The sequence below is a fragment of the Excalfactoria chinensis genome, chromosome 19, assembly GCF_039878825.1.
Source record: "Excalfactoria chinensis isolate bCotChi1 chromosome 19, bCotChi1.hap2, whole genome shotgun sequence".
Taxonomy (NCBI): Eukaryota; Metazoa; Chordata; class Aves; order Galliformes; family Phasianidae; genus Excalfactoria; species Excalfactoria chinensis.
The window spans coordinates 4,191,048-4,214,738 of record NC_092843.1 but is presented as its reverse complement, the minus strand read 5'-3'; the positions used below and the strand labels follow the sequence as shown (position 1 = coordinate 4,214,738).

Genomic DNA, 23,691 nt, shown 5'->3' with positions numbered 1-23,691 from the left:
AGGTCACCCTTCGTACCGGGTACAGCTCACACTGCTGCTGCTCTGAGGCAGGCAAATGCAGTCATCTGCTGACACCGCAGAGCCCCGTTTCCAGCACGAAGATGCTCGGACCGCAACTTTCTGCGCTAACACAAGCGTCGTTTGTTGGCCCCATCCAAAAGAAGGGTGTTTTTAGCGCCTGGCCCCGAGGAGCGGGTTGGTGTTGAGGGGCCGAGGCGACAAGCGCTGAGGGAAGCACACAGAGCGCGAAAGCCTCGGGCCCGCCAACCCCACCCTCCGCTACGCACACGCTGCTGACGTAAGCACGCCTGCGTGGCGCCGTGACGCAGCGGTTGCCGCAGAAACGCCCCGCCCCTGCTCCCGCCGCCCTGCCCCCCCCCCCCCTCCCGTCCCGGTGCGGCGCGGTCCAGCGGAGCGGCCGGGAGGCGCCTGTCACCTTCAGCGGGGCCGTCCCGGGCGGGAGGCGCCGCCATGGTGCTCATCAAGGAATAGTGAGTGTTGCGGGCGGCCTTCTTTCCCCCGACTCCTTTTCCCTTCTCCTCGCCCCCTCGCTTGTCCTCCGGTCACCCCCCCCCCCACCCGCTCCCCCCGGGCCTGGCGCTGTGAGGAGGCGCGGGGGCGGCTCGGCCCCGCACTGCGGGTTGAGGTGGGGGCGGGGGGGAGCTGCGTGAGGGCCGCGGCGCCGCCGGGGGTGGCGGGAGTGAAGGTCACAGCGGGCTGAGGGCGGCTCGGAGCGGGGGGTGCTCTCCGCTTGGGTACCGCTGCGGCTCTGCACTGGGGGGGGGGGGGTCCGGATCGCGGTGACCCCCCTGCGAACACCACCGGCGGTGCGGGTGTTCGCAGCGGCCTTTGGAGCCGTTTGTCGCCGCTGGGGATGGGGACGGCGTTTCAATGGGATGCTGCGGTGTTGGCGATTTCCACCTCCCCCCCCCTCCCCTCCTCCCGTCGGTTTTTATCCCCCTCCTCTCCGTTAGCAGCGTAACTGCTGGCTAGAAACTCCAGCTGAGGCAACTCAAGCTGAGAGCCGGAATGTTTGGTGTGCAGCCCTCACCTTGCAGTTCCCCGAGGCTGCTGCAGTTTTCTGCCTCGCGGTGGAAAATTGAGAGGTAGAAAGCAGCCTGGTGGATCCGTCCCAGCGGTGTGTTGCAATTAGTCATACTGCTGCTCCTGAAGTCTTTTGTTCAGCGCCTTTATGCATGCCGACATGGTACGGTCCAAAGCTCCTTTGGACCGGTGCACTTTGGCTGGCTGTCTTCAGGCTGTGCCAACTGCTGCACATCTTCCCTCCCTCCCTCCCCCTCACTTCCCCCTCCACCCTTTTCCTTATGGAAAATAGCTGTGATCCTAATGATAAAGTGTGTTTTCAGTTCTTCTCTTAGACATATTTACCTGTGTGACGGTGTCTTCCTTAGAGCAGCTTTGCCAGATCACAAACCTGGTCTGGATCTAAATATTAGGACTCTATTGAATGTTGTACTGATCCTTACAGTTGTCTTGAAGCTTGACTAACTTCTTTCTTTTTATTTCTTTTTGCTGATCTTTAAACCCTCGCTATTTTTATCCAGCAATAGGGGCGTAGAATTCAAGGACTGGTCTATGTAACACAGGGGCAGTGTTACCTTCTGTAGTGCTTGTAGACAGAAGCACAGCTGAGCACCTGGTTTCAGATGCACGAGAAGTAATGTCTTCTCTAGAATCTATTTTGTTGATGTTTTCCTATAAATTTAGTCAGTAAAGGTGCTTTGCCTTTAAGAGCACCTGTCTGGTTTATTTCTGCTCAAGTCCATATATCTGTTTTCATGCTTCTGCTTAGAGTTTAAATTTCTTGTCCTGTACTGCAGTAAAGCTCCCTTGCCAGTGAGCTGTGCTCCCTGTAGGGCATCTGTTAAAGATGAAATGTATGTATTTAACATGTTCAGACTTTTGAGCATAAGAGAAGTTAATTTTGAGGAGGAGGACTTCCAAAAGACTTCCATTTTACTTGGAGTTAGCATTTACACCACCAGATCAAAATACCTTTGCTGGCTCTAAGGACACTCAAGGTTGAACAGTGCCTTTATTCCTCACTGCTTGGGATGCCCAACTAGTGAATATGTGCCTTTATTCCTCACTGCTTGGGATGCCCAACTAGCTCCAGCAGTTTTGTGTTTTGAGTTGACACTGTTGGTGCTGGTGTTTGTTAGTTTTCCTTGACGTTGTATGTAAAAAGTTGCCCATTTTGCATGCTATTGGAGATGTTTTTAGACTTATCTTATGTTCTGGGTAAGAATTGCTCATGGCGTAAGGAAACTACTTGTGTTGGCATGACCTGGATACTCAAAGCCATTCCCTATTGCTGGTACATACAGGTACCTCGCTGCCTACCCAGCATAAGTGATAAAAATCTAAGTGAGCTGCAGCTGTGTCACCCGAGTGGATTATTCCTCCATCTCTGTGACCCTTCCCTACTAAATCAAATGGGTCTTACTGTGTGTTCCAGAGGTATTTGAGGAGACATTGTGGATATAGAGCAATATAACACAAAGCGGTGTCACATCTTTTATTGTCAGTCTGCATCATCTGTCCTTTCTTTGCAGCTTCTTTTACTGATGGTTATGCAGTGGTAGCTTTAAAGTTTTCATTTGATTCCCTAATAGTCTTTTGGGCTTATCTTTCATTTATACCTAGCCATGTTCCAGATAAGCTTTATGGTTGTTTGCCTGCTTGCTTGCAAGGTTCATAAATGCTGGCTGAGGTCTTGCATGCTTGGCTACTGTCTCTGTTTGGATTTAAACTGCATCAGAGACCTTGAGGAGAATCTGAGCATGGAGTCTTGCTTCCCTTTCCTGCAAAGTGACGATAATAGCACTGACCTTCTCTGCAGCAGAACTTCCCTTTGCTGTCAGTTGAGGCATATTTTAATTTAGGAGGCATCTTCGGTGTTCTCTGTTTTCCTGCCCTTGGTGTGGCAGGCAACCACACCATCATCATTTCTCATCATTTGATCCATCTCTGCCCCAAACTTGGGAGTCTTTGTTCCTCCTGCTGCTCCTGGGAGGCTTTTTCTCTGGATCCTATAGAGTAGTTCTCTTCCTCTTTTATCACTTGATGACCTATAAATGTTGGTCATCCTGCAAACTACTCTACTTCTCTGTGTTTCTGTTTCTCCATTGGTGAACATCAAGCTGTAAGACAATATTCAGATGTAGCTTTTCGATTTCTTACATAAAATTTCATTAGCTTACATCAGTCTTTTTATGCCGGGTCTTCAAAAGGCAATATTTGAAATCCATTCCAGCATCACTTTTTCTTCCTCACTCCTCACTTTTTCGCCTTTGCTTATCCTATTCCTCTTCTTTTAATCCTCTAACTAATCAATGCCACATTTGTTGGCATGGGCTACCTGTGGCAAGCCATTTTCCCATTGTAAACTTCTCCCTTACGTAAGGAATACCGTACTGAATTGGACCAACAGTCCTCTTCCATCTTGCCTTCTAGCATGAAACAACGTCTAAATACTGAGTGAAGCGATCATTCTTCAGTGTATCCTTCCAGGAAGTGGCATGTGACCTTCGATGAACTGTTCAAATCCCATTTTACAATTGCTGATGCTTCTTGTGTTCGGCAAGGAATCGCATAGCTTAATATGCATGATGTAACGAAGTACACTTGATTGGTTTAAAATCTGTTACCTAATGATTTTTATTCTGACCTGGGTTCCTGTCGTAAGACATAATCATTCCTTCTCCATTCACTTTCCAGCACCATTGGTGGCTCTGTAACACTACCTTATCTTAACCCCCTGACTGTCCTTTCTCCTAAGATGAAGGGCCTCATACAACTGCTCTGTTGTCACACAGAAGCTTTTTCCCATCTCACATAAATGAAGGGGGAGAAAAAGTTTGTTCTGTACCTTCTTTGAGGTGAGGTGATCAGGTCTGTGTACAGGATTCGAGGCACTGATACATGAGAGATTACAGTGACATAACTGTCATTTATGTTTTGTGTATGCAGTGTGCTTCAGTTTCTGATGTTTCATCTAACTGCTAGGTTCAGATGCTTTCCCAAAGCAGCATCAAGATCAATGTTGGTGATGGCTTAGTTGGGGCTCGTTACCCCATGTGTTGGGGAAAATGAATGCCTATAATGTATTATTCATCTTCTATTGATGCTGATCTTCATCTGCAATTCTCAGTAGCTCTTCCTACCATACTCTGCAGCCAGCATAAAGCATTGCTGTCATTAGAAATCTTGCAAAATCTCTAAACTTTTGCCCCTCTTTCAGTTTCTTTCATGGTATCTTGCTGGTAACATTCCTACAGTGTAGGAAAAAATGTTCAATTTTCACCAGTTGTGCTAAAAAAAAAAACAACAGTTATTCATATAATGGACTTTTATTGTAATCCCAATATATCCTAATTTCCGTGAGAGTAATTCAGGAGGAAATGAGATTTCATCTACTCATGGTAACTGTGGCCATTTCGTATCTGTGCCTCGCTCTGGTTCCCTGTTTCAACATCATCCTTGCTGAAAGCAGAAGTTGAACTCAAATCTAATTTCAGAGGGGGAAAAAAACCCCAAAAAATACTTTTTATAAAAGTGCCTTAAAGTTCATTCATCTGCCAGCTTTGAGTTTGGGTTTATTCTTCTGTTTTCAAGGAATCACAGTGGTCTACAGAGCAAAACAAGCCAGAACTCAGTCAGTTGATTCAAAGAGGCATTCAGGAAACCACGGTGACTCATATATAGAAATGGCGGCGCCTTCCTTCGCAGTCAGCTCTAAGAAAGCCTTCCATGTACTTCTCTATTTGGTGTTCCTTCCTACGGGATAGGACGTATAAACAAATCCTGCCGTGACTTGTAACTAAGACAAATCTGTTCAAAACTCTTGAAGCACTTAGCAACACTCTTCAGCAACTTGGAGAGGATTAAGACGTGACTGTTGAAAGGATGTCGTGAGAAGGAACATGCAACCATTTTGATTCTGTATGGACTTGCAGGGTATTAAGATATTACTGGTAGTTGTGGCATAGGGCTGCAGTTACACTAGATCATATCATTGATTTTCTTTGAGGTTGTTACCTAAATAGTCTTGAAAGTAAAGAGCAAGTGCTAGGGGTGCTGGTACTAGGTGGACACTGTGGTAATGCGGGGAAAGGAGAGCTGTATGGTTGTTGCTGTGAGAAATGTGTCCTCTATGTTTTATAGCTGTATTTGTTAACTTTCTGTCTCTGTGTTCTCTTTTAGCCGTGTTATCCTGCCTGTGTCTGTGGAGGAGGTAAGTCTTTTTCTTGCTGCTTCCTTTCTATAGGACTGTAAATAAACTTGTGTTCAAAGGAGTTTGAACAAAAGCTGGAAAATGCATGAAACAGATACAGCTGACCTCAGAACTTCTGTATGATCTTAACTCACTCACTGTGTTTTGACCAAATAATATCATTTCTTAAGGCTGAGGTATGAAGCACGCTCAGATATTATGATAAATCTTGACTTGTCAGACTGTTCTGAAGTGGTTTCCTTTTGATTAATGCAATTGTTCTTTTTCTTTAACATGAAGAGAATGCTTTAATAGAAATTTAAATTACGCTTTGGTCTGTGTTTTCCTGGAACTCTTTGTGAATTGAAATCAATGTCTTCTGTTTTGTGAGGGTGGTATAGCAAAAGGAAGGTTGTATCGTTACATCATAACACTTTTAAAAACTCTTCTCTAGATCTTGCAGAAAGAAAGCTTTCTTGTTCTTTATGTAAAGCTCTAATTGAAAGGAGAAATGTCATTTATAATCAGGCAGTGATTTTGATTGCTGAGCTAGCCATGGGATAGCTGTGCAGAATCTGTAGCTGATTCTCTGCTCTTTTCTCTGAGAGTTGCAGCTTCCCTTTCCTCTTCTACATTGAACGCTACTCTTGCAGGGTATCTGACTGTATAAAGGTTGTTGTTCTTGTTTTGGTTTGGTTTTTTGTGAGTTCTGCTCTAATTCTTAGGAGGAGCTGCAATAACAGGACTCTTGTTTGTCTTTTTTCCCTGGTTATAGTACAAAGAATGGTAAGCTGGATCATGGCAGCACTGTATTAAGCATTTGTCAGTTCCATACTATTTTGACAGAGCACACTTCAGGACTTGGTGCCATGTATTTCAGCAGCTGTGAGGCTGCTTAGTAAAAAAAGAAAGCAACATCTAAGCTGAGTTTCATATTCCTATGGCTCAGTCTGCTCTGACCAGGCATCACATGTTGATGGCAGCCTAGGCTTGTCACCAAAGTGATTTTATGTCTGCATGTTATCTTGGTGCGGGATTGGGACATACCAAATGTCTGCCATGTACTCCTTACCTATAGCTGATATGTTTTCTGCATGATTCTGTTTCGAGCAATTCTATCAGAAGCTTTACTGAAATATTAGGTAGGTTTATTTAGATCTTCTGCTGTGCCTGAATGCTGCTTGTGTGAGGGAGTCCTTGACCAAAGATGGACTAACACAAACTTCAGCAGGTAAACAAGGGATGCAAACTTGCAAGCGGCAGAGGAAGTGTTTGAGAAAGCTGTGTCTAAATAATAAGGTACTGCAGAGCTCAACAAATGGAAGACCTTAGCAGGAGCCCTGCCTCATAGTGATATGCCCCTAGGTATCAAGCTGTGGAATGAGCAAGTTATAGCATCAGTATACAGATTGTTTCTTTGAGGGGGTTAGATTGGATGGAACCCAGCACAGGATTTTTCCAAGTTCTCTGATACTGGGATTAAACTTCATCCAGTTAAAGCGAGTCCCTCACTATGCTCTTTTCCCTCCCTTGCTGGCTGTTCAGTGCCAGGCATGTTTTCAGCCTTGTGTTCAGGCTGCTTCTGTGCGAACTGGGCTATCAGGCAGTATGTAATTGCGTTGCTCTCTTGCAGCCTCCTTCTCAGAGGATGCTCTTAGGTCATTCATTTCCTCTGGATACAAGGAGTTCCAGAGAGTTGAGTAACATAGTGAAAAGTCTGTAAAATGCAGTGCAAATGCTGTTGGAAGAGATGAGAATTCTAGAGGGAACACCTTAGTATGCTGGGACGTGGAAAAATCCACCAACTTACTCAATGCTGTTTTTTCCCCAAGCTTGTATATTGTTACTGTGTTCCCTTTCTAAGATCTTGTAGTTCTCATGTGATCTGTAGGCTAGGTATCAGGAAACAGTTCCCTAAGCAGAAAGTTCTTACATTCACTTAGCTTTGCACATGCACTGGCATTGTATGGTAGTTTTAAAGGCACACTTAAGAAGAAAGTTCATTTCCATATTGACTGAAAGGATGACTACTGCTTTGGGGCTGTGTATTTTCATCCTCCTTCCCATGCAGAGAGATGCTGACACATCTGTGCATCACTTGGTCACTATGCTGTTGTCTGTACTGCAGAACAGATGTTACAACTTAGTTGCCTTCAATAATTTCTTTGCTTGCAAAACTCTGAGCAGGGCTCTGGAGACTTGTTGTAGCTCTTTGCTGCGCAGCTTCTCATTAAGCATTTCTGTCTCTAGGAGATGTAATAGGAGGAATTTTTGCTTGACAGTCTGAGAAGTTCACTCCTTCAGCATGCAAATTGTTGCTGGAAGTATGGTGCTCATACATAATGTAGAGATTGAAAACAGTTGTGTCTTTAAGGCATTGTGATAGGGCTGAGGCAGTCTTCTGTGTTGCTCCATGATATGCCAGGGATTCTCTGTTCAGTCTTTTTCACCCCTAGTAGATGGAGCTATCAGTTGATAGTAAGGAATTCAAGAGAAAACCAGTGGTCAAGAAGATAATGGAGAGGTGTTAACTTAATAAATTCAGAGCTCAGTGGAAAATAGTTAGCTGTGTAACTGCTAAGATGGGGATAAAACAGTGCAAGAGAGTCCCTGGTGATGACTAAAACTTGAAGGCTGGGATGTAGGAGTTAGATCATAGCAAACTGTCTTCTGCTAGGAAACTCTGCCAAAATTTGGTCCTGCGTAAGTGCAGGCTGCAAGCTGCTCTTCTGTGTTATTTCATACATTCTTGCACTACAAGGAGCAAAAAAAAGTTAAATATCTTGTTATATCTTAGGTCATTACCTATACTCTTCTGTTCTCTGACCAACACTGTGTTGCACAGTGCCAACTTTGAGAGCATGGTCTTGAGCTGCTGTGTGGGTGTCTCGCCAGCTGCCACTTGGAAATGCTGGTATGGATTAGAGCTGTGTGTACACATTCTGTGCTGCCTCTTTGTTCCTCTCACATGGGAAAGAGCTTGCCAAGCACAAAAGACTCTTATTTATTAATTGTTTTCAAAGCTGCTTTCAGGAAAATAACTGTTCTTGAAGATGGCTACTTTGAGATCAAGCCTTCCAAATGAAATGCGGTGTGAAGAAGATATGCTGTCTGCTCTGTAAGAGGTGTTGTGACACGCATTGAGGGCGGTGACTTCCTGCAGGAGAGGTGTTTCAGGGCTGAAAGGATATGTCTGTCTGATGCTCTGTTCTTCATGGAGCCAGAATCCATTTTTTCCTGTTAATTTTCACAAGCAGATGTTCATTGGGACAGTTTTATCTGGGCCTTTTCCTCTTCTATCAATGCGATTAAAGGATCAGAAATAATGGTGAAGATTAAATGTTGAAGATGCCAAACCAAAGGGCTTATCCTCTTAAGAGTCTGAACTTTGACCCATGTATTTAAGAGGGAGAAGGAATGAATGAGAAACTGTTACTAAGAGGAATTAGTTTGTGCCTCTGGAGACCTGTCCTGAGACTTGCTGCAAAGCAGTCTGCCCCTCTAGTGCTGCAGTTGCCAAACTCATGTTCTCCTCTGCATAAGTGTACGTGTGGCTTTTCCCCTACTAAGTCAACTTCTGAGATTTCACAACTCTTATGTTTTGCTCTTCTGAAGGAAGGTGAGTGTTCTGTTCTCTGTGGGTCATCTGCAGGGAGTCATAAGGAAATGTCAGAGGGCAGAGAGTTACACTGCAATCCAAAATTCAGACTGAAACCCAATCTGCTGGTGTCAGTGCAAGAACCATCCAGCCAAGTGAAGGGTGCTTGTACAGCCCAGGCCTGTTCCTTCTGGAGAGATGCAGCAGAGCTGCTGCTCTGAGCTAGGAGGAGATGGTCTGCTATAGACTACTTCTGTTGGATGAATGCTTTTCCTTCTTTTTCCTTTCTCCTGATAGGCTGACTACCTGTTAGATTTCCTAATATGCTTCTGTGGTGAGTACGAGTCTACATAGAGCTCTTGTTTAAGTCCCTCTGATGTGCTTTTTGCTTTGCTCCAGGTTAGCTGAGGCCAGGATATCTAACATTATACCTTTGGTGTATCTCTTCTCTCCCAATAGGAGTGTTTTCTTGGAAATATAGTGTTTATTAGCACTAGATGGTGCAAAATGCTGTAGAACTTGGGTTCTATTTTTATTTTAGATCCTCTGACATTAAAACTTAACCATTGGAGGTATCTTCCTTCTTCCTGAAGATATGTCAGCCTAGAGATGCATTTCTGGGTTGTCAGCTCTGAGTAATATCCCACTTTTCCAGCTTGAGTTCCCATGTACAGTGTGCCATTCCTGATTCTTTGTGCGCAGCCTTGTTCTATGGAGATGAGAGAAGGCCTAAGCAGCATTCCATTGCTTTGTGATAAAGTTTTCAGGTTATTTATTTATTTATTTTTCTTTTTGTCCCTGAACTTCTGATGTCTATCTCTGTGGTTTACCCTTTCACACAGGCTCCCTGTACTGCCATTGGCAACAGTTGTTTTGGTTGCTTTTGTGTTCTGGAAACTTCAACCTTTTGTTTTAACTTCATACTCAGACCTTGTCTGCTCACCTAACTTTTCTTCAAAAAGCTCTGCATGATTTTCCCTCTTTGCACCATGTTTCTTTTGAGCTCTGCATCCTCCTTAGCTGGAGGTAAGAGCATATCAGTCTCCACATCTTTGCGGATGAGAGAATGTTCTCTCTTCTTCACATTCTCGATTTTCTTCTGCTCTTCCCTCTGAAACATGTGGATAATTCTTCTGAAAGAGATCGTATAGCAGGAAGTAGTGTGAGTGATTTCTGAGAACTAACATGGCCATGAGAGCGCCTGTAAATGGCTAAAAATGATCTTAAAGGTAAGAGTTTTACTGTATGTTGCAATAGTTCTTTCCCTGTTAGTGGCTCAATGCTCCTGACTAATAGGAAGTGTGACACAGAGGGGAAACCAAACCAAAACCCCACACTAAACAAAGTTAGTAGGAAAAATAGTAGGAGTACAGTGGCAGCATGGGTCATGTGGGTCACTACATGTTATTTCATTAAATAAAGTTTTCAGAATGAGTTTGCTAATTGAGGAGATCATTTGGGTTTGGATCAAGGCAATTGAGAAGAAAAAAAATGCATTATTATTACCAACCAGAACATATGCTACTGAATCCCTGATATCTCATATTTTCTTTCAGTTTTGTCCTGATGCTCCTTTCATCCATTTTATGTTTTCTTAAGTTTGTGTTGGTTCTGAGTTTGAGATTTAAGGGTTAAGGGGTAGCTCTCTTATCAGCAGTGCTTTTCTCCTTACTACCACTCAGGTTTTTTTTATATTAACATGAAATTACATGAGATGCTTATCTGGGCACACAGGTGGGTGTCCTTTTCCCTGCCTTCTCCCAAGAAAATAAATTCATCCTTGATTTCTTCTGATAAGATTACTATAACTTCTGCTGTATTATAGCAACCACAATAACATGTCTTTAACTTTCTTAGTATCAAGTGGGGCAGCTGTATTCTGTGGCAGAAGCCAGTAAAAATGAAACTGGTGGAGGTGAAGGAGTAGAGGTCCTGGTGAATGAACCCTATGAGAGAGATGGAGAGCGTGGGCAGTACACACACAAGATCTACCACTTACAGAGGTATGTGAAGCATTCCCAGAGGCAAGCAGGATAAAAAGGCAAAAGCAACTGGAGGAAGATGGGATGGGATTGCAGCAACTGTGTTAACTATGGATTGTGTAAAGGCTGAAGGGCATGGAAGGAAGGTAGAGCATAACAGCAGCTGGCTTATGGTACAGCTGGAAGTGAGCATCACTGGAACACCCACCTGCTGCTGTAGCAGTTGTGTCTGTTCTCAGGAAAATCTGGTCTGCTTCCTTGATATCTACCTGTGCTCAGCCTATATTATTATTATTATTATTATTATTATTATTATTATTATTATTATTATTATTCCTCCTTTCTTATGTAAATAAGCTTTAGATTAACTTAGCCATCAGTCTCTGGAAATCATAGCATTGGGGCTGAGGAGAACCCCAGTTCTACCAGTGTATGAGTCTCTAGGATCTGTATTTCAGGTGATGTTCTGCACATCTCGGGGTGTCTGGGTCAGAGCTCTGCTGCATGCAGTTCTCATCGAAGCTTTTCTTCCTGTTTCCAAATTTTGCAGCAAAGTGCCAACATTTGTGAGAATGCTGGCCCCTGAAGGAGCTCTGAATATACATGAAAAAGCATGGAATGCCTATCCCTACTGCAGAACTGGTGAGTGTGTGGGGAAGGGCTGTGGATTACTGACTTCTGGGTCTTTTTTTGGTAGGTTGGTTTTGGGTGGGTAGGAAGGAAGAGGGAAGGAGGCAGGAAACTGTTTCAGATTTTAGATTCCTATACTTTACATCCCTTCTGTGGTCAGGAAAAGCAAAATACAGGGCTGCAGAGCTGAAAGAAAGCTCTGTGTCTGCTGTGCTTCTAGCGAATGACAGTGTGTGTACAGTCACTTCAGTACTGGAAAAAAGCAGAACAAGAGAGGGGTGTCATTCCTACCAAAGAAACAACTGTGCAATACTAGCGAAATGGATGCATAAGGAGTTTTCTGTACTCGAGCACAGCATAGTCTGGTGGAAAAAAAAAAAATGAGGAAAAGAAAGATGTGAGGGAGAAGCAGGGATTGTCTCTTTAGTGCTGTTTGATGTCAGTAGTTGATATTTTCTCAACTGTAGAATCTGAGATTAGTGAAGGATGAACGGGTAATGCTACAGTTGCTTTAAGGGTGGGACCTTGACACATATCCAGAGATCATCCAGCAAGTGTACATTGTAACTCCGGGTTGAGGCCCTTGGGGCTGTGCGAAGTGCTGGGATGTTTTATTTACTCTCTGAAGTTGTCAGCTTCAGTCTTTGACCGCTACTGTTTCTCAGACTGTTGCTGCTGTGGGACTTGCAACTTTGTCTCTGAACTTATGGTTGTATTTTTGAAGGATACATTTTCTGCTATTCGGCAGAGATGCAATTGCAACTGGAACAGTAAACTTAAAACCTTCAACTGTTCTTGAAACTCGTTATAGAAACACATATTTTTTCCAGCTGCTTACTGAAGAGAATTTGAAATGAACTGTTTTAAAAGAAAGAAAAAGCTTTGTGGTGGGAGAGGTTAGTATTACTTTAGTACAGGAATTTGCCTACAGCAGTGACAGCGGAGTAGATGTTTCAAATGCAAAGTTCAGTTACTACCATCATCTTCAGAATGAGGTTTTAATGTGTCACATCATTCATTATGCTGAAGCACATTTATTTGCAACCCAGCTTTCTCGCTTTTGTGGTGTTTTCTTTCTGCATATTACTTAAATTAGCTGGTAGGTACCAAGTTTATTTCCATGCTAAGTACATTGAACTGCTTTAAACTCGAACAGTTCTTTCCAATTCTTTAAACTGTAAAAGTAGCTCCAAGTTGACTTCAGTAGATTTTTTGTTAGACATAAAACCTACCTATATTCCCCTCCTCCTTTTCTTCTCCACCTGTTTCTGCTACAAAGGTGTACAGTTATCATGTTTTCTTATTCCTAGCTGCTTCTCCTGCAATTCCACACTGCCGAAATTTTGCTTAAGCAGAAGAAATATGATAACAAAATCACATTCAAGACTTCCTATCACAGTCAACAGAAGTTTAGGTTTTCAGTATGCTAGAAATAACGGTGTAACAAATGAATAAATAAATAAGAAAACCTTAACTGTAATAAACACCCATATAATATGAGATAGAAAGTGTATTGATGTGGGGGTTGGAGCAGAAGGCAGCTTTTTATGCGGAGGCTGAAAAATCTGTTTAGAATATTTGGCAGCGTGACATGAATCAAGAAAAGCTCAGAAATGTTGCAGAAACCTTCACTTGCTAATGTTGGGCAGGAGGGAAGAAACCACCATGTGCGTGGTGTGGGCTGCCTTTTGCATTGTCATTGTACATGCAGGTATTTGTGCTGCTGGCTAGTGGTGGTGGCCTCGTGTGAGTCTTTGTTCAATACGAAGCGCTGTGCTGGTTTACAGCAACTAGAACAGCTTTCAGTCCTCTCAGTGGAATTTGAAGCTGAATAGCCAGGGGTGCATGAAGAACTAAACCTGGTTTGACAGTGTAGGACTTAGTGATACTTCTTGTGTCCTCCTGCACCAAGGTAATATGAGTGTCCTGTACTCTGGAACACTTACTTGCACACAAGCCATTGCGTGCAGCCTTTTAAGTTTGAATAAAACAGTACTTTTTATTAATGGTGCATCACAGTATTATTACTTTTTTTAATATACAAGTTGGTCAGCCTTACATTTTGTGTTATATCCTCAGAAAAGCTGTTACTACTTTAATATGCATATTTATATAACATTCTCAAAGAAGTGCTGCAGATTGAGGGAACTGAAATGCCTCTCTGGTAACTTCCTGCAGTTCTGTGTGCTGTTTGCACTGTAGTGAGTTGTTTTCAAGTGCTTTGAATGGGCTGGTGCCAAGGAGAATGGTAGTTTTGGTTCTTTCCTGCAGTCTGACTTAGATATTGGTGTCATTTAAATGCTTTTAGAAAAGCAGTTTGATGCGATCCACTCTTCTGTGTGTCAGCATGAGTTTTCTATGGTCAAATGTCAAGAAACCCAACAGTTATAACTGAAGCAGGAATGTGTAGGCACAATTGCTGTGCCACCTCAGATTCAGGTCTCATTCACAGCAATTCAAGCATCTAAGTTCTAATGTCTATTTCTGAAGACGTTCATTTGTTCACCGTACAAATGAGAAATCTTCCATATAGAGGAAGAAATTAGGAAGGAAAACAAATATCTTTTCAAACAGCTGCTAATTATGTTGCATAGCCATGGAAAAGCAGGTTGTCATGGGAAGGTGGGAAGGCTCTGTCTTATTATTGCTGGTTTATTCAGTGTTTCATGTGGACCAGCAGGAGAGAATGAAGTTTTCTTTAAGATGAGATTCAGCCTTTTAAAAATTAGCTTCAGTTTTGCTTGCTTGTCCTCTCTCAACACCCCAACACATCAACCCAAATAATCAGCCTTCTGTAAAAAGAAGTTTTCAAAGGGCTAAGGGTTTTAAAGCAGCCCAAGGCCCAAGCATAGGCAATTAGGAGAGTTGGATGTGTGTGATAGGTGATAAGATACTGTTTACAGTATGTCAGGTTGGAAACTCATAAATTCAAACAATGTATTTGCAACAAAATTACTTCTTAGTGAAGTCTTCATGTCAAACTTCAGAACAAACCACCGAAGTTCAATACCAGCTTCAAACATTCTTAGAGTCGAATTGTTAACATACTGTGATGGCTCAGGTAGGACGGATGCTGTCTGTTACAGGATCTTTAATTGCTATTCTGTGTTGAATAATTGAGCCTTACTATCCAGGGAGTTCAGTTACCACGAGCAGTAGAGATGCAGAGGGTCGGGTCTGGTTACTGCATGCAGGAGTGATGAGGTCTGCACTGGCCTGAAATCCAGCGTGTGTTCACTTCAGAACTGCAAGAGGTTTCTTATCTGCAAGCTGAGAAAGGATTGGTAAAATGCCGTCAGCTGAACAAACTTATTCCATCTTCTCATCCAGCTGGCTGTACTCCAGAGAGCAGAAGTGGCAGTACATAATTAATTGCTGCTCCTCTGGGTGTCTCCAAGTCTGAGAATTTCCAGAGGAGAAGGGGGTGAAGTTTACTATTTAATTAATTGATTTATTTGTACTTCTAGGGTTGTTTTTTTACTTCCATAGTGTCTGCTGCTCAAGCTGAAGCTGGGAAGCTAAAGTGCCCCTGTTTTGCTGATAGTGGGAGGAGGGTGATGGTTGTTGCATGTTTTTTTTTCACTAAAGTACTGTATCTCTTTCTTTTCATGTGTTGATTTCTTGGACCAGTTATTACAGTAAGTATTGTTTTTACTGATGATCTGTGGAAGCACTTGTAACATCTGAAAATGAAGCATTCTGGGTAGAAAATGCTCTTTAGCTTGAGCTAAGGGCATTCTAGCTTTTCTTGTACAACCATGTAGGTTAGATTCCACCTCCCCCTCGTCCCCCTTCCTGACTGTGGCACATCCACAGAGTCTTCATAACAGTGGACAGAGATTCTTCTTTACTTCAACATATCTCATCTTTACACACGTGAAATTACCATTGCCCAAGTAAATTGTTTAAAAAAGAAGAGCTAGCTTGTGACATGATGTCCAAGCAATCTGTCTTCTGAATTTGCTATTTTCTTTTTACACGCTGAGTGTTTCAGAGGCTTCTTTTTATTTCTAATCCCTTGATAGGGTTGCTTTTGGAAGTCCTCTTCTGCTCACAGTGATAATGAGAAATGGAAAGTTTTTTTGCTTGGGAGAACTGTGCTTCTTGTCCCTTCCTTTCCCAGTGTGAAAAGTTTTCAACACATCAGTTTAATATTGAAGAATTGCATCCAAATGTATACTCAGTGCTAGAGCAATATTGTATTTGAAAAGACTGTTTCTGCCTGATTAATTTTACCCCTTTTAAACTGTATTTAGAGTGGCAGAAATTCCCCTTCAAGTAAAAGCTTTTCATACATAGGGGGAAAGCTCAAAACATTTCACTAAAACGATGGAGCTTTAGCTTTTATTTTTCATTGAACAACTTGAGGTTTGTTTGATCTTATGTTATTTGTTGATCAAACAACTTTGCTAAAAAGAAGATGTGTTTAAAGCTAAATCTAATGTTCCCTAAGTCAAACTCCAGTCAAGTTTTAACACATTGAGTTGACTTTCCTGCTGCTTACATAGCTAATAAGAAGACAAGTTATATATGCAAGGATAACAGGAAGCTTTATTTTGATGACAGAATGAATATATGAAGGATGACTTCCTGATCAAAATTGAAACCTGGCATAAATCAGATCTTGGAACGCAAGAAAATGTAAGTACTTGTGTCATGTATTTTATTCATGTCTAATATGCTTTCCTTGCTAGATTAGAGGCTTGCTGCTTGGAACTATTTGAAGTGCTCCTGGATTGGAAGTGCATGTTGCACTAGGAAAGCAGAAACTCCTACTTATATGCTAAATTGTCCCCAAACACTTGTTCTTTGTGAACACCTTTGCTTCCTTACAACATATTGAATGTTTACTGCAATGTGCTCTCTGTGTACATGAAAGGGGAGCAGTCAATGTCTGCCTCTCCATATGGTTTTTATTGCCTCAGAATGGGAGTGCTCTGTGCTGAATCAATAACATCAGTCTTGTGCTTTCACTGTAGGTTCATACACTGGATCCAGATGTATGGAAGAATGTAGAAGCTATTTACATAGATATTGCTGATCGATCTCAAGTACTTCCCAAGGTATGGTAGGTGGGTAAGAGCTCCCTGGTGTGGGAGGCCTTGTGCTAAAAGAGGGATCATGTGTAAAACTGTGTTTACTTCATTCAAAGAATCACTATGGATACTATAATAAGCTAAGGGATGTTTCTGTACTCTACTAGAAGAAAACAGCCAAAACCCCCCAAATAACCAACATGTGTAAAAGTGGAATGCTATTTGAGGTTTACCTAATTAGTATTTCTGAATACAGTTCAAATATGGCTAATCAACCTGCTCACAAAGTTGCCCTTTGGTGTTAAAGGAGATCCAGTATTTTCAGTTTTTCTTTCCAATAAAGATGAATTGGTAGCACACAAGTAGCCTCTGATTTCCAGTAGATTAGACTGTTATTAAGGTATATCTGCAAGTACAAACTTCTCTGAATTCAGTGCTGTCAGAGAGCAAATAAGAGTTTATCTGAAGCAGAAGACTCTTGAAGAAGATGCCTCTGATTCATCACTTCTCATGCTAAACAGATGACGCTTTGAGTTTGTTTTCATTTCAGTTGAAATGGAGGTAGGGATCGGATACACGCCTTGGTGTTAATCCACGTGGGTGAAGAGAAGCTGCAAAGCATTTGCTCTGCAATAGGAGGCATAACTAATGCCTCTTTCTTTTTGGTAGTGGTTGTGAGATTAACTGTGCTGGTTACCTGGTGTGCAGTACAGGATCATCATACTCATGGTGCTGTGAAAAATAGTAGATACCACAGCTCTGGAGTGCATAACTGTGTCTTGCAGCAGCTGTATTTAGCTTCCAAAGAAAAGCAATTGCAGGAAGCCTATCCTGTGAGTTTGTCTTTTGCTGGTGTTACTACAAAGGCATTCTTACAATGGTCATGTTGGTTCAATACCACTTCTTCACATATATCTAGGGCACTGCACAAGGGGAAGAACTGTGTTTCCTTGAAGAGCTCCTAACCTAACATTCAAGTCTGAAAATGGTAGCTCTAGAGAATGCAGCTAGAAGTTAATCTTTACCCACCTGAAAAATGCATCCTGTGTGACTGCAGGCAGCTAGATAAAAGCAGGCTGATTTGTTCAATCTCGTGTGTCTGTCCAACAGGATTACAAGGCAGAGGAAGATCCAGCAAAATTCAAATCTGTCAAGACTGGACGTGGACCTCTGGGTCCCAACTGGAAGGTATGTTGTGTGACTTCAGGAACCATATCAGATTGCTTGTATCTGTACTGGGGTTTGGGGCCACAGATATGTTTGTCGTGTGTTTGATTCACGTGAGTGGAATGAAATGCTGACCTCAGCTGATGATCTGTTCTGAAGTTAAAGGAAATGGAAAAGTTAGGTACAAATAGAATAAGTTCTAAGAAAATGCCAAAGCTGTCTGTTCTTCAGCCCAAGGGTTCACCCAAGAGGATTCAAGGATGAAATAGCTGAGTTATGAGCAGCAATGTTTAACCTTTCTCTTAAATTCCTGTAATCTAGAAACTCTATTTGGGCAAACATGATACCAGTATTTAAAAGGGACTTTAGATGGGATCTGAGGAGCTACAGGTATGCAAGCCTGGTCTCTAGTATACATGCAGAACAGAAGTTGGGATTTATGTGATCTGCTTGGGAAGAATGTCTATAGCTTCTGTAACAAAGGAGGAAAGTCTGCCTTATCAACCCTGTGGAGTTGGTTTTTTTTGAGGCTTCATGATTGCATGGATGACCCAGCTGATGCAATCTACATAGGTTTCTAAAACATTTTAGACAGGGACTTTGTCAAAAGACTTTTAAGGAAATGAAGTATCATAATGGTGAAGATTTGTAAGTCAGAGATTTAATACAGAAATGGTCTCTTCTCAAAATGCAAGAAAGTCCACCTGTAGGGGTAACTAGGGTTTATTTTCATTGTGCTCCTAGGTATGCTGCAGAAGGGATGAGCAAAGATGTGACAAAACTGCTTGAGAAAAGACAGTCTAGGTGTAAGGTTGCAGGATGATTGTGAGGAGTTGTAGGTTATGACTGAAGGAGCTGCTTTCCTGGAAACATTTGACCTGAGTCCTGAATGACTGTCTTTGTATCTTTGCAGAAGGAGCTGGGAAAACAGACAGATTGTCCATACATGTGTGCTTACAAACTGGTAACAGTCAAGTTCAAGTGGTGGGGTCTACAAAATAAGATTGAGAACTTTATACAGAAGGTAAGTGAGCTTGGTGCTGAAGAGAGTTGTGGAAATTAGGTGTTTCATCTCCCATCTGCTTTAGCACCTCAGCTTGTTCTAATAGTGCAGTCTACCAGGACATACTGGCTTGAAACCTGCATGTCACCTCAGCAATATAGTCAAGTCTTTGCTTGATATGCTGCAATCAGTTGAATTAAATTTGTAGCTAACCCACACATAAGGTTAGTTGGTAATTATGTGAATTGTTTCTTGTACTGTTTTGCTCACGGGCAAGACTTTGTTGTGAAATGGTTACAGCTTCAGTTATCTGACCTTAATCAGCTGAGGTTTTTTCTGGCAAGTCATAGAGCTCACAACATCTTTTTCCGTTACCGTTCTGCTGCTTGAAGAATCTGTGTTTAAAAAATAAGCAGATGGTTGGGAGCTTCATTAACTTAAAATACGAATAATTAGTATCCTGAAAAGAGTTTTTTGTATGGAAGAGTTCGTAGGCCATGAACTGCAGCTAGAAAGCCAGGCCTTGGGATTGGAGGCTGTGATTATCCATATTCATGAAATGCCCGTGACTTCAGATCCTAGAGACTCCTTGGTAATTCATGTTGATAAACTATGTTCACTAATTCACTCATTTTTTTCAAGGCACTGTGTAGGCTGCAGCCTAGGCTTGAAAAAGAAGTGCATTTGTATTATGGATATTAGGGTTTCTAGATATTATGTTTAAAACATATAAAACTGAGCTAGCACCAGTCTCCAGTTTTGGTGGCTATGTAGAAAGGTAGGTTAGGGAGCTGGTACACATCTCTGAAGGTTAAAATATAGGTAGATCCATATGAATTGCCCTATGAATAAGCTTGCTTGTGTGTTTTATTCCTCCTCCTTTTGCAGCAAGAAAAGCGTCTCTTCACAAACTTCCATCGGCAGCTCTTTTGCTGGCTTGATAAGTGGGTTGATCTGACTATGGAGGACATCCGTAGGATGGAGGAGGAGACCAAGAGACAGCTGGATGAGGTCAGTGGAAAAGCAGGGCACGTGTGGGTTGTGTGGGGAACTGTTTCTATCCAGTACAAAGACTGCTGCATTGTCATAGCACAGTGTCTATTGTCCTCCTGTTATTTAGGTCATGCTTCTTGTGGTTTGAATGATTGGCTATGACTCAGTTTTGGTGGCATCTCCTTCTAATCATTAGGGACTTCTCAACTTGTTGTTGAGCCAATAAACACAGTGACCCACAGGTAATGAGGGTATGAGTGTCAATGATTTATTTATCACTTTAATACTTTCTTTTAGCGCTTGCCTAAATCTGAATGGATGTGTTTGTCCTGGTTTCCAAAAACAAGTTCACTAAAAGCTTTTTTAGCTCCAAGTATTCTAAGCAGGTAGTGGGGCTGTATCACTGGTTCCTTACTATGAGAAACACAAATATGATTTTAATGAGTCCATTGGTTCCATGATTTCTATCCCGCAATGCCCCATTCCCTTCCTTCACACCTCAGGGTATTTGTCATTTCACATTCATTCTTCCCTTTGGATGTTGGTTCCAGATCCGTAGCAAACCTGCAGCTTAACCAGAAATGGTTCCTGGATGTGCATCATCACAAGAACTGTTTTGTGATGCCATGATTATTAATAGTCTTACATAAAGTAGGGATGCTTAACTTGTTCCACATCAATAAATGTAGAGATTGCATCGTGTGAGAATGAATACTTGAGAAAGGTATTTCTTTCCTCTTTCAGATGAGAGAAAAAGATCCAGTGAAAGGAATGACAGCTGCAGATGACTAACATGACTTCTTCCTTGTGCACTGTAGGTATCAAGAGAGTTTGGCAAAACTCTTGTTTTCTTCCAGAATTAATTATTCCAAAGGAAAGTTCTAAAGAAATATTGGGGTGAAAAGTGTGAGAAAAATGTTCTGGAACCTTCTGTAGATTTAATTGATGTTCTTATTTCTGTAATACACGTTTCCATGACTTGAAGCGTAAGTTGTGCCTGCAAATACTTGGAATGCACTTAGGAACTGCAAACCCCTTGTAAATATGTTTAGAGTGTATGTATGTGGCATTGCTTCTTAATGATGTTTAGAAACAGACCGTGGCTTAGGGCAGCCACTTGTGTGACTTCCAGAGTAGCTCTAAAACATCTTCCTGTTGTCTCTTCACTTCAGTTTGCAAGACAGTCATCAGGAAGGCCTGGGGAATCCACTCTTTGACGGACCATCTCTGGATCAAGCCTTTCTATATCCAATCGGCAGGCGATTTTAAATCTCCCATAGCTAATTCTAGATGCCCTTTAATATTGTGAGCAAATAGACCGTCTGGTACTAAGCACTCCAATGTTAGCACGTATATGAAGGAGGTAGCTCCTTGGAGACGTGTGACTTAGAGATCGCTGTATTTACGACTCCTCCCTCCTTTTTTTTTCATTGTGTTCAGACCAATTTCCATGTGGCCCTGTTTGATTTCCAAGTGACATTTTTAGCTAAAATAGTCTTGTGATGTGGTGACTTAGATTTGTTATTTTTTTTTTCTTTTTCTTTTTTTTTTAATTATTATTATTTTTTTTCCAACTGGGATAAACTGCCACCTTTGTTCCTGCCCAGCCCTTCACCATTCTTTAAATGTCTGTTTGGAGAGGGAAACTGTCAGCATTTTAGAGTGCAAAACTCTTCCATAAAATGATACGCTCTAACCCTTGCTCCCAGGGTAGCAAATTTAATGGCATGTGATCTGAATACATAATCAGGAGTAGCCAGATATAATTCTTGGTCTGCGATGAATATATCATGACATGTGGCTTCTGCACGGCATGACTTCGTTCTGTCTTAGCACACAGGAATTCGAGACTGATTAGAAGCTACGCTCAGCATCTCCATGCTAAGGGCCTTCAGCAGGTGACTGCTGAGCTGCAGTGTAGTGATACATGGTCTCTCTGGCCCTGTAGCCGTGTTGTCCTTCAGCTGTGTGTGTCAGTCTTATAGAATAATGACCAAAAGTTGCTTGATGTATGTTGCAACTTCCTGGTTCGTTCTTTACTTAAGTATTTCTTGTCACTTAAAAAAAAAAAACTTCAATGATTTTGACTAATAATAGTGTGATTCTCCCTGGACAAATTGAAATGTAGCAAAAAGCTGTTGTACAAGCCAAGTTGTGGTATCTGAATGCATTCAGGTGCCTGGGTCAGTGGTTCTGCTCAGCAATAATACTCTTCCCGTTGCAAGACAGACTAAAGCACCTCCCTTCATGCTGTAGAAAAGCAACTTAGGAGAGACCTGCAGTTGTTTCCCAAGTTATCTGTCAGTTGTTATAAATTGCAGAGGATGCTGCTAACTGATGTGAAGAGCTCTGGGTATCCAGTGAACTCAAATCCTTACTGTAACTATCTGTATGTTGATATCAGCTTTAGACAATCAAATAAGCAGAACGGAATCAAAAGAAATGCTGCTTTATTAAATACATATGAGAAAACATGAATTTCCTTGCTTATGCGTGAGGCCCAATATTTGGTTTTATTGATTCCCAAGAGTAGCTTTATCTTCTACTTCTGTATTTGGTGGCACTGACAGGGAATGCAGAATGCCAGACAGACGCAGGTGTTCTGCCGCCCTTGGGAAGTCTGTTTGGCACTTTGCACTACATCCAGCTCCTTCAGCCCTTCGTGTCCCTGCAAGCAGGAGCTCCTGCAATGACCTGTGGGATCCAGCAGGGCTGTGCTGAGCAGGGATGTGCCAGGATCCGGCCTGTTTATTGGTGCGAGGAAAGATGGTGCATGCTCTGAAGGGAGAGGATGGTTTCTGGGGAGGGGGCAGTTTATCCCTTTACTTTTAGTTTGTTATTTTGCCTTACTCATGTCTAAGTGCAATAAGCTCTGAATTGTACCAGTAACTCTGGCAGGCTCTTCTCAGTGACCTCACATGGCTTTGCGGGTTGGGGAGGGATGAGGGATTTTTAGCGATGTCACCAGGCAGAACTGCAATTTATTGTCAAATAGATGAAGATAGTCAGTTTTAATCTGCAAGGCTATTTGGGACCAGAGTGTTTCATGACATCTCTTAGAGCTGTTCCAGAACTATTCCAGGACTGTCGGCCCCGCTTTCATGTTTCTTCAGCTTAAAATATTTTTAACCGAGGATTTCCGCGCTGATTTTTGTTTGTGTTCCTCAGTTACTTGCTGAGGGATTCTTGTGCTTGAGGACAACCTGAGAATACACAGCACTCTTGTTCTTTACATTTGTGTTACCCAACAGGCTTTCCATCCGATGCCACTAATCGCCGTGGAAGCAGATTGTAACATTCCACCCTTGCAATCCTTTTTTTTGATCCTCTGATTTGATCCTAAGAGCTTTTATACACAAAGCTTTCCTGATTAGTGGCAAAACTGGGAGAAAAAATGCAGAAAACTCCAACCTGACTCTTCCTGTCACACTCCTCCCCCTTTCTTTTCCCCTTTCAATTTAATCCCAAGCTCAAGCATCCCCTCAGCCTGGGGGGGACCTTCCACTCTCAATGCTTGTGTCCCACGGGTGAGCAAAGCGAAGGTGCCGCAGCATTGTGGTTGCTTGTATCTATGATGGGTTTTTAGACGGCCCCCCCCCCCCCCCCCCCAACCCGCCGTGTCTCCGAGGTATTTCACTGGGCTGCTGCTCTGCTTTGGGGCCGCGGTTGTGCTGTGCCCCCATCCCTGCTGCGTGGGGTCGGGCTGGGGCAGGAACCTCGCTGCAGCCTGGGTCTGCCCGCTGTGCCAGCGATGCCCGTTCATCCCCCCCCCCTCCCCCCAAACCTCCTCCCACCCCCACGCTGCACCACCCCTCTGGGTTCATCCCCGCCGGGCCCCCCCCGCCACGTTCTGATGGGTTCATTGTGCTCTTTCCTTTGGCAAAACACACACTTCGTAGATATGGGTTAGATGATCTCGTTGTTTTCTTTCAATGTGAGTTTGTGCCTTTTTTGTCTCCTAATCTTTCCAATACAGGCATATTGGAAACGAAATCTAATAAAAATACTAGACAGAGCTTTCCGCCTCCTCGCTCTTTTCTTATGGG

At 42.6% G+C, this 23,691-nt stretch overlaps 1 protein-coding gene across 1 annotated transcript; it reads left to right on the top strand.

Annotated features, from left to right (window-relative positions):
- Positions 1-332: 332 nt before the first annotated feature.
- PITPNA (phosphatidylinositol transfer protein alpha) lies at positions 333-23,661 on the top strand. Its single transcript, XM_072353406.1, has 12 exons — positions 333-491; positions 5,227-5,257; positions 10,692-10,837; positions 11,367-11,458; positions 15,077-15,084; positions 16,013-16,087; positions 16,426-16,509; positions 17,593-17,670; positions 18,563-18,673; positions 19,541-19,663; positions 20,390-20,459; positions 20,818-23,661. Exons 1-11 carry the CDS (start codon positions 472-474, stop codon positions 20,435-20,437), a joined length of 816 nt encoding a protein of 271 aa, XP_072209507.1. The 5' UTR covers positions 333-471; the 3' UTR covers positions 20,438-20,459; positions 20,818-23,661.
- The last annotated feature ends 30 nt before the right edge of the window (positions 23,662-23,691 follow it).

Excerpts from the sequence above, each read along its gene's own strand:
- PITPNA (XM_072353406.1), top strand. The coding sequence starts at position 472 with ATGGTGCTCATCAAGGAATA. Across the intron at positions 16,510-17,592 it reads GATCTCAAGTACTTCCCAAG|GATTACAAGGCAGAGGAAGA; the intron begins GTATGGTAGGTG and ends TCTGTCCAACAG. Across the intron at positions 19,664-20,389 it reads CCAAGAGACAGCTGGATGAG|ATGAGAGAAAAAGATCCAGT; the intron begins GTCAGTGGAAAA and ends TTCCTCTTTCAG.